Source organism: Pocillopora damicornis, chromosome 3 (assembly GCF_964200805.1).
Source record: "Pocillopora damicornis chromosome 3, jaPocDami1.2, whole genome shotgun sequence".
Lineage (NCBI taxonomy): Eukaryota > Metazoa > Cnidaria > Anthozoa > Scleractinia > Pocilloporidae > Pocillopora > Pocillopora damicornis.
The window spans coordinates 11,846,518-11,855,655 of NC_142672.1; the positions used below are offsets into that span (position 1 = coordinate 11,846,518).

Here is a 9,138-nt window from a genome sequence, read left to right on the forward strand (position 1 = left end):
TCGCTTTTCCAATTTTTTATAGATTTTAGACTGTACCAGTCTTTTCTCGGGGTCGATGAGAGCTTTGTTACATGAAGATTATGAGTAAAAATCAGAAAACTCTTTTCAAGAGCGGTTTTCCAAATTTTCCTCTCGATTTCTAAGTTGGTCATGTGGTTAAACAATCTATACACTGAAAGGTTAGTCTTCTGTCATACTCCCTTTAGAAGTTTTAGCACTTTTTTTAAACTCATCTAAACATAGGTTGTTTTTATACAGTTTTGATAAAGAAAATTTGCTTTTTACAACACATAATCTCAACGTGGCGTGCAGACAGGTGTGGTCCTGTGGAGAGAGAATCGCATGATTAGTCCAGAGTTTATCTCGTCAGAGCGTGGACGAGATGGACCAAGTAATGTTGCTGGTGAAAATTTTAGTAACTCTCTCCTTAAGCCGTGGAAGCCAGTTTGGATAAATTTCGGCTGAGAAGTTAATCATTCAAGGTCGTTTTAAAAGATGGAATAGCACCTTAGCAAATATAAAGAAACAGAATCAAAGCAGTAAATTTTCGATTAAAATAGCTCTACAAGCCTCTTTTGCAGGTAGCGATCAGTAAATTCTGCTATTATTTCGTTTTGAACTTGAGAAAAGACAACTCAAATTAGTTCTTCCTTTTCTGGAGCCTCATTTGGTTTTGCAGAAGTAGCATGCTAACTTAATTTTATCGAACATTTTGAAGAAAACAGAGGAAGTCATTTGAAAGAGAGATAAAACGTTACGTAACACACCAAATTAACAATTTTATTACAGTTCTTAAATGACAGGTTTAGACGAATGGATATCGCAAACTGTCATTCTGCTACAAATCAATTAAACCTACTAATATTGGGCTTATTCTAACAACAATATATTTGGAAATGTGAATATGATATTAATCTTAAATATTAACGGTAGGAACATTTTGTTTAGTTCGTTGAGTGGGTGGCAAACCACGAGACTTTGTAGCTGTGCTGATTTAAATTCGCATTCAGGTATTTACGTGCGTGCTTCTCAAGTTGTAGTATGAGTGTTATCTCCTGCGGTTCGATTCTGCAAAGCTGTTACCCTATTGTGTCTTCTGGCAATTCCGCAGCGTCCCCGAGAACGGCCACGAATGATTTTCGCCCATAGTGTCGAAGCGCCGTGGCGAAAAGTCTCGTTAAAAATGAAATAAATGCATGGGTTGATTGCACTTTTGCTGTAAGCCAAAAACCACACCATGAAGTATATGTGAGTTGACTGACAAAAACTGTCGGAGAAGTTTTGGAAACAAATCATGCTTTCTATCCAGATAGGAAACCAGCAAACGGCAAAGAGAACCACTATTGCCACGAGCATGCCAATAATTCTCCGGTTCATCTTTTCCGTGTGGTAGTGGTGATGATTCGGAATGTGAAGCTCATTCCCCGGTGTCTCTCGCAGGCATAGCTTAAGCATTACTGCAGTGTACAGCACGCCTTGGATCACCAAAGGCACGCACGTGAACAAGACGAATATCGCAACGAAGTAACTCTCTACTGATTTTGACGACCAAAACGTCAAATAGCAAATGCTAGTGCCCTTAATATCTTGAACGATCGCTAAGAATATCATCGGTACTGTGAAAACAAGTGATGTGAGCCAGATGATCGCGATTATTCCGTACGCCACAGGGCGTGTAATGATTCTCCTCAGTGGAAAGAACACGACAATGAAGCGGTCCACCGCCATCGTGGCTAAACTTTGGGTGGAAACTAGGGCAGATAACGCCATTACGACGGACTTGAGCTTGCACAAAGCATGTCCTACAGTACCCTGGATCAGCCAGTTTGACACAGCCAGTGTGATGACGGCTTCTGTCGCACTGGATACAGTGATCAAAATATCAGCAACCGCCGTATTCACAACGAAGAAGTTGTTCGGTGTCTTCATGTGATGGTTGTAATTCTTGTACACTATTGCCATAATGAGCCCATTGCCCACCAAGGAGGTCACGATTATAAAGGTGTAAGCTACAACCTTGATCCAAGTGATGTAGTGGGGTTCTGAAAAGAAACCTTCCCCTTGGTTCACCGAAAGGTTTTTCATTTTATCTTCCCGCTATAGCAGTATTCAGCTCGGCCAAGCGTACAGCAGCTGAATGAAATCGACAGCGAACTTTAGGATTTTATCAGCGTTATTAAGCCGCGAATCTTTACTGAGTTTGATAGACATATGTCAGCGCATAATTCCATTGGGCTTATTACTCTTGACTCATTACCAGTTATTATTGCTTTTCAATATTAACAACCAGATAAGGTGGCTTGTTGTTGACTTCATTTGCGATGCGAAAGTAAATGCACGAATCTATTTTACTCCCGTTTTTGTCGGTGTATGTATATAAAAAAGATTCTGATCAGTATCAAGCTGCGTTGTTTATTTTCTCTCGTTACGTGTAGCCAACATCTGACTATGGTAAAATTGCCGCCTTTGCCGTGAAAGGAAATATAATTTATTTAGCGTATTAGAGCGAGGAAGTTTTCAAGAGTTAATAGTAACTGTTTAAGTGTTTCATACGGCTTATGAAATGATACCCTATTTGCAAGGAACCGCAGCTGAGGCAGCAGGAAATAACTAGATATTGAAATGATTCCGCCATCGGTATCCCCTGTTGTGAGTAAGAAATGAGTTGAGTGACTGACCACATATTTGAGGAGTCAGAAAAGACGAAGAGCCAAAAATCAAAACAAAAACAGAAGTAGGCCTTTATCCTGTTTGGGTCGTTCTCATTAAAAAATTACTAGTTTTAGACCGATTTAAAATGAACTTGCTGAGATATTACTAAACCTGCAATAAAGGACAGTAAAACACAAGGGAAATTAAGATTCTGATGACAGATTTTGTGTGATCTCTCACTTGTGTTTGTAAATTCACTTACACATTATTAACAAAGATTCTCGCTTTTGACTTTTATGCTCGGCTTAATCAGGTATTTAATCCATGGACAGAGTTCGCATAATTTTGAGAGAACTGTGATTGTTCACTAATAGTCTGAGTATTGTTACATAACCGTAGAAGGTAAGGTTGGAATAAATAATATATCGTGAAAATCAGAAAAAGGGATTGCAGGTGATACTAGTTAATTCCTCCTACGCGAAAAAAGTAATAAATGCTCTAGGTGCTCTCGAATATTAAGTATCTCTTTTGCCAGACATGAACAAGTGAACGACAAAAAATCGAGAAAAGAAGTATTAAATTTTTTAAATCACATACGCATCAACTTTCGCATCTCAAGAACTTGCTTTCCGTCTGTAAGGTTTATTCGTTAAAGAAAAGGCTGGACGCAAGCAAAACAGGTAATGTCTACTTCTTGTCTAGGATAACTTTAGTCCTGAAGATTAAATTCACTACAGTGGAAAGAGCCAGATATTTTGTTTATTTTAGGTGTGTGGGAGTGTGTTTGTGTGCGTTTTTCTTCTTTGCAGTGCAACCAGCGCATGAAAATTAGAGAATGCTGGTAAAAGGCCTCAGTTACGCAATTCAAAATTTCATATGCATGCGTGTTTGTGGCAAAAATTAATAAACTGATCCAAGCCAAACTCCATTTACCAAGCAAGCTGTGAAAGGTAGGCTTGATGTATATTCATAGAAAAAGATGTATTTGCCTTCGATAAAACTTCACCATAAGAGGTGCTGAGTTAAAACTGATGCATGAAATTGAAAGTTTCCTTTAGACATGAACGCATGGGAGGTGTTAGGGCGTTAATTGACTCAAATATTGTTAATTATTCAAGAGTTAATGCTTATTGTATTCCTCTCAACTTTCGAGTTGTAATTTTCTTCAGTTATTATTTTGTTTTACATTTGACCATGAAGGTTTCGTGCAACGGTAATTGTTGGACAAGTTTAGACTGATAGCATTTTTTAGGGGGAAACGAATGCATGTTTCCTTTGGTAATAAGCCATGCAACGTTTATCAGACGGAATTAAAAACTATAGCCGCAACCCATTCCCGTCGAAAGTTCGTTAAGGAAACATAAGTTTTGAATATTTTCCTCAAAAACTGAAGGTATGCCAAGGTTGGGAAACAAGTTTTGATTGGAATGGCTTTACTGTTGCATGACAACATTGTAGTGAAAACCCGGTCCCATGCCAAATATTTTGGTTATTGACTCAAATTTGTGATTGGTTAATCTAATTATCTTCCCTCCGACAATACCTGCTCATCTTATCTAATATTCATTTTCAAGAATGAACACTTACAGGAAAGGTTGTTTGTTTATTATCGCTGATCTTGGCTGGTATCTCAGCTGTTGGAAAGAAAACAAAACAAACAAAAAGTTTAAACAACGAAATGACTGATTCAAGTTCCAAAGAAGAATAGAGGTCAAGGTAAGGCACACAAACGAAACCTGTATTTGTCGCCTTGAAGGGTCCAGTTGACTTGGGGGTGTGGAAATTTCATCCTCTTCTGCTGAAAAAAGTCATTATCATTTAAATTCTCTGGTAATTTTTTGTAAAGATCCAGTAGCACTTTCACGCAAACTAACCGGAGGTTCACATTCTACTTACGGCTGCAGCGCTCGGGTTGTTGAGTCGAAATATTACTTTGTGATGAAGCTTGAGACGAAGAGGGAGTTGTATACTGTGATCTGTTGCTTATCCTATTATTGCTCGTTGTAGTAGATCTGAAATACGTAAAAAAGCGTATACATGTGAGAGCAATTTGAATGGTAGAGAAAAAATAAGAGATTCAAGTAGGCCTTACATGCAATATGTATATATGTTAACGTCCGCATAACCAATTCAACCCACCCACCCCACCCCCTGCTTCTCTTTTAACCCTTTAACTCTCATGGATGGCCAAGACAGAATTTCTTCTTAAAATGTCAAGCAGACAAGTAACGAGAAAATAGAAAAATATTAATCAGCAGATTATCATTTTCTCCAGTAGTAATTCCTCAGAACTAACATCATTAGAATTATATGGCAGACAGCCATATATATCCATGAGTGCAAGAAACCAAATGTTGCAAAATTACTACGCTTATAAACGATTCTAGTGACCTTGTTGTTAAGATAGGTGATGACATCGCCATGGGGGAACAAGTAACCCCGGTTGCCCCTAGACCTGATGGCGTGGCCGCTTCATAACTCCCAGGAGTGTTCGCTGTCCTTATGAGGTGTCTTCCTTGAAGATTGTTCCTGTGGACATGAAAAATAATCACAAGGGGAAAGAAAAGTTATAGGATTGAAGTCACGGTTTGAAAGCCTACTACATTCCTATGTTGAATCAGACAGTCCAAATATACGGTAGTTAGTATGAAGTAAACTCTTGGCTCAAAATAGATAGATGTAAGTTTGAGATACCTTAAAACAGTTCCTGGTGTCCCTCCAGCGGATCCTGGACGGGATAAAACCTGCTTGTTTGGAGATGGAGTTCCTCGGACAGTACCTGCAAATAGCATAACAATTTATGGTATAATTAAAGGTATGTTTTGGTTTAATTTTTCTGAATTGTAGAAAAGAATAACCTAAATCATATCAAAACATAAGTATATCTGGCTTCATTGAGAGAGCCTGGCTTAACTTTTAACATCACTGGCGGAACATAGAGGGTTTGAACAAGATCTTTTAGACAGGAAAGGAAGCTACAAAATTGAAAAAAGAAATAACGTTTACCCATGAACCCATTGCAAGGTGGAGTTCTCACTGACAGTCTCGTTGGCCCAGAGGCAGGGCGGGATAACTGGTTCTGAAATTTCACAAAAAGAGGAAATGAATAGAAATGCAGCTCAAACGGAGCAATAACTGAAATACATCGTACCTGCCAATGATGTGACCCTTTGTTTTCTTTTTGAGAACTGCAAGAAATTAGGCAGTTTAAACGTGATACCTTCATATAACAACTCGTGACCTCAAACTTTTGCCATAAGAAACTTTCACAGAGACATCGTTTTTGAGGCAAGAACAACGATCAGAGGGCAAATACAACTTTTTATGGAACGTTTTGTCCTAAATCAATCGATTGCGAAGCCCCTATGACCCCCATGTCTCAGCAGAGAAAGATTATTTCTAGCGAGCCTCACGGATAAGAATCTACCTGCTTTATTATAAGAAAACAGCGGCATTATACATGCCCTCAAGTTGAGCTCCAAAAGCCGTGCTGGAGGTTGACGCTCAAAAATCGAATAAAAGAAAGAGAAAAGAGCACAAGATCATCTTTCGCGCCGAATAACCTAGCTAAAGGCTAGTTTGGCTCGTAGATCAATTAGATTGACCCTCACAAATAAGTTACACGCGAAGAAAAAGAAAAAGACCAAATTTACCTGTTAGGTGTGGTCCTTCCGTAAGGTGAGGATGAGTACTGACTGCAAGTCGGAGATGGTGTATGGCCTTTTATATACGATTAGAAAAGAGGGGATTAACTTCAAGTATAACTCTTCAAACGAAATTCAATCGCATGAAGTTACATGCTTTGTGGTTCAGTTAAAATAATATGAACTGGGTGTATCAGTGATTAAAATAGGTAAATAGAGACAGATCTTTGTAAGGCGAACAATAAGTGATTATTTACGCTGTTTCCCCCCTTCGAAAAAAATTAAAAAAAAAAGCTTTTATTTCAAATGGGAAATACAGGTCAGTTATTTACCCCTTCTTGGTGTTGTCCCTGGTGAATTCCTATGACTGTGCGGTGTTCCAGGTCTACTAGAATTATTGGCAAGCAGTCTCTTGAGGTGAACATTCTCCTCTTGAAGAACAGCAACTTCCCTATGCAAGACAAAGAGACCGTTAGTACTACACAAGAAAGGCAAACTCGACAGTCAGTCCTCTTCGGTACAGACTGGAACTGGACTATCTGAATGAATAGTCAGCTCGGTAGAACTTCTCAAGGTCATTGTAGAACTATGAACGCAATAATTCCCCTAAGCTGCTGGGAACCTAGTTACTGTGTCAGAGAATTGTTTAGTTTAGTTCAAATGAACATATTAACAGAGCTTAGAAGTTTTGATATTTGAATGCTATTCAAGCTCCCCTCAACATCATTTAAAAGTCAAATTTTTTGCATTCGCCGCAAAGTTTATTCGTACCTCTGGTTAAAAAGCAGTATTTCCAACCTCTGTTAAAGATTTATTTAGTTGGAACATATAGAACTTTAAATACCGTTCAAGTTCCTGTAGTCTGGACATGTGTCGCTGGAGCCTCTCCGCTGCTAAAACCTTGAAGATAAAATCGGGTATGCTAGAGCAAATGTAGTGCAATCCCAATCGAGTATGAAAAATCCCAATGTGTCCTTTGTAACACAATCCTCAGCTGCGCAAAAGATGGTATTTTTCCTTCAGCTGCCTCTTAGGTTAGCCAAGCTGCCCTCCGTGCATTGTGCGATTTTGACAGTTTGCGCACTGTCTCGTGTTTCCTGCAAAATGTCTTCCGTGCTGTCACACTCAAGCTCACTCAAATATGATTTGAAACATTTGCACAAGAGCCACATAGAACGTTGAGCTTCAAGTAGCTTTCGCGTGCTCGTAAAAAGAGGCATAAGTCAAACGGCAGAAAACTGGCCGCTCTCGCAGGATCCTCGCAGCTATAAAACATATACAGAGGAAAAAGATCAATCATCTTTTTTTCTACGGACGTACATATAGATCGTACCTTTTTCTCGATATTTGCTGCTAGTCGTTCTCTGTGGCTTTTCTGAAATTCCAGCACCTGGTATAAAATGACAAGAAAATTCCGCCAGTTTTCAAGGGTAGCCTTCTACTTTTTAGACTCGAGGAAGGCATTCCCTTATTTGACAGCTACCAATACATGGTCTTTTCATGTTGAAATCAGAGTACAGTACCCTAGATTGGCAACATGATACAAATACTTAAGTGAAATAAAAAATAAAAAAAATTACCGTTTTAAGAAGTCTCTTGTCTGGGTTGGTTTAACTTGTGCAAGGGCTTCGAATAATTAAAGTTGTCTATATTTATTTTCCCCTTACATAATATAGATATCGTAAAACTGGGGAAAATAATGTCTTTTATTCCATTATCAGTTTGGGAATGTTTTACCTGAGACAACTGCGTGTAGTATTTCTTGGATAAATCGATAGGATTGGTAAAGTACATTTCAACCTCAGGTTTCATCTAAAGTGAAAGAAAAATTAATTATAATAAAAATAAGCACTCAGGGTTTTCATAACTATCTTCTGTTTTCCGCTAGTATCCTTTACTACCACTTCAGAAATAACTTTAAACCAAGTTGTTATTGAATGCTTGATTAAGCTTACCTGCGATGATAAAACGATTGAATTGCATGCCCTCCTGCATATTGTGCACTGATCAGGGTTTGCTGTAGACGATGCAAACCGATGAAAATGCGTAAACAATAAATTTAATTCACGCTATATTAAAGCTTAGATCTCTAGGTACAATTGTTTTCCACTTAATTCACCTTGTAGGCAATCTGCACAATATATGTGACCGCAGTTCGTGAGGGAAAATAATTTTCCTCCTCCAGGTCGAACATAGCAGCTATTGCAATGGACCCAATCTGCCATTTCCCAAAATTTTCACTGGTTGACCAATCTTGCGACTTGAATCAAAGCTGAGCTCTCTTTCAATGTATTATGACAATGAAATCGTGTTGTTCTAGGAAAGGAGGATGCACAGTATTCAACGATATCCAAAGCAAAGGGAAACTGTGTGCTGAAGCTGTTTGGCTAGGTGTTCTTCGAACTAGTCAAAGTATCCACGTAAACAAAACATTGCCTCATATTCGCAGAAGTAGTTGATCTAAAGCAGAGGGTTTCCTGCAAATGGCATCTCGGGGCTTCTTGGTCATACCACTACAGTTTAACACAGAGAAAAATTCAGACCTAAATACAGTTTCGATTCTAGAAAAAAAAGTTCCTTTCTTCGAAGAAATCCGTTGACAAAACGGAATATTTCTGAGGTTTATTATGACATCGAGCGAACTTGCAGTCTTAAAAACTGGCGGGAAAAAGCCGTGCGCCCGCGGCTGTGCTTTAATTTTTTACTAGGGTGGGGAAGGGGTTATATATATATATATATATATATATATATATATATATATATATATATATATATATATATATATATATATATATATATATATATATATATATATGCAGTCTTCGGTCGCTAGTGAGTTAAA

General features: G+C 38.3%; 2 protein-coding genes across 5 annotated transcripts; both read right to left on the bottom strand.

Annotated features, from left to right (window-relative positions):
* Positions 1-101: 101 nt before the first annotated feature.
* Positions 102-8,935, bottom strand: LOC113666101 (E3 ubiquitin-protein ligase RNF212B-like). 4 transcript variants are annotated; one of them, XM_089199002.1, is made up of 15 exons: positions 8,416-8,935; positions 8,252-8,313; positions 8,034-8,108; positions 7,630-7,686; positions 7,141-7,196; positions 6,629-6,747; positions 6,306-6,372; positions 5,804-5,840; positions 5,659-5,731; positions 5,347-5,431; positions 5,044-5,181; positions 4,549-4,664; positions 4,389-4,447; positions 4,240-4,286; positions 102-324 (listed from the first exon to the last, which is right to left on the bottom strand). In XM_089199002.1, the coding sequence occupies exons 1-15, from the start codon at positions 8,519-8,521 to the stop codon at positions 297-299; spliced, it is 1,125 nt and encodes a 374-aa protein (XP_089055128.1). In that variant the 5' UTR covers positions 8,522-8,935; the 3' UTR covers positions 102-296. The 4 variants fall into 4 exon arrangements, with proteins under 4 accessions (XP_089055128.1, XP_089055126.1, XP_089055127.1 ...); XM_089199000.1 differs by having other exon boundaries at positions 189-324; positions 4,240-4,447; positions 8,416-8,913; XM_089199001.1 differs by having other exon boundaries at positions 189-324; positions 5,659-5,840; positions 8,416-8,638.
* Positions 768-3,243, bottom strand: LOC113666110 (substance-K receptor-like). Its single transcript, XM_027181869.2, has one exon. It carries the CDS (start codon positions 2,083-2,085, stop codon positions 1,030-1,032), a length of 1,056 nt encoding a protein of 351 aa, XP_027037670.2. The 5' UTR covers positions 2,086-3,243; the 3' UTR covers positions 768-1,029.
* Positions 8,936-9,138: the final 203 nt, after the last annotated feature.

What these genes read in the sequence shown, in the direction of transcription:
- LOC113666101 (XM_089198999.1), bottom strand. Translation starts at nt 8,521, where the DNA reads ATGGCAGATTGGGTCCATTGCAATAGCTGCTATGTTCGACCTGGAGGA. An exon ending in AGGGACAACACCAAGAAGGG is followed by an intron (nt 6,373 to 6,628) that starts GTAAATAACTGA and finishes CGTATATAAAAG; the next exon opens with GCCATACACCATCTCCGACT. An exon ending in GGAAGGACCACACCTAACAG is followed by an intron (nt 5,841 to 6,305) that starts GTAAATTTGGTC and finishes AATTTCTTGCAG; the next exon opens with TTCTCAAAAAGAAAACAAAG.
- LOC113666110 (XM_027181869.2), bottom strand. Translation starts at nt 2,085, where the DNA reads ATGAAAAACCTTTCGGTGAACCAAGGGGAAGGTTTCTTTTCAGAACCC.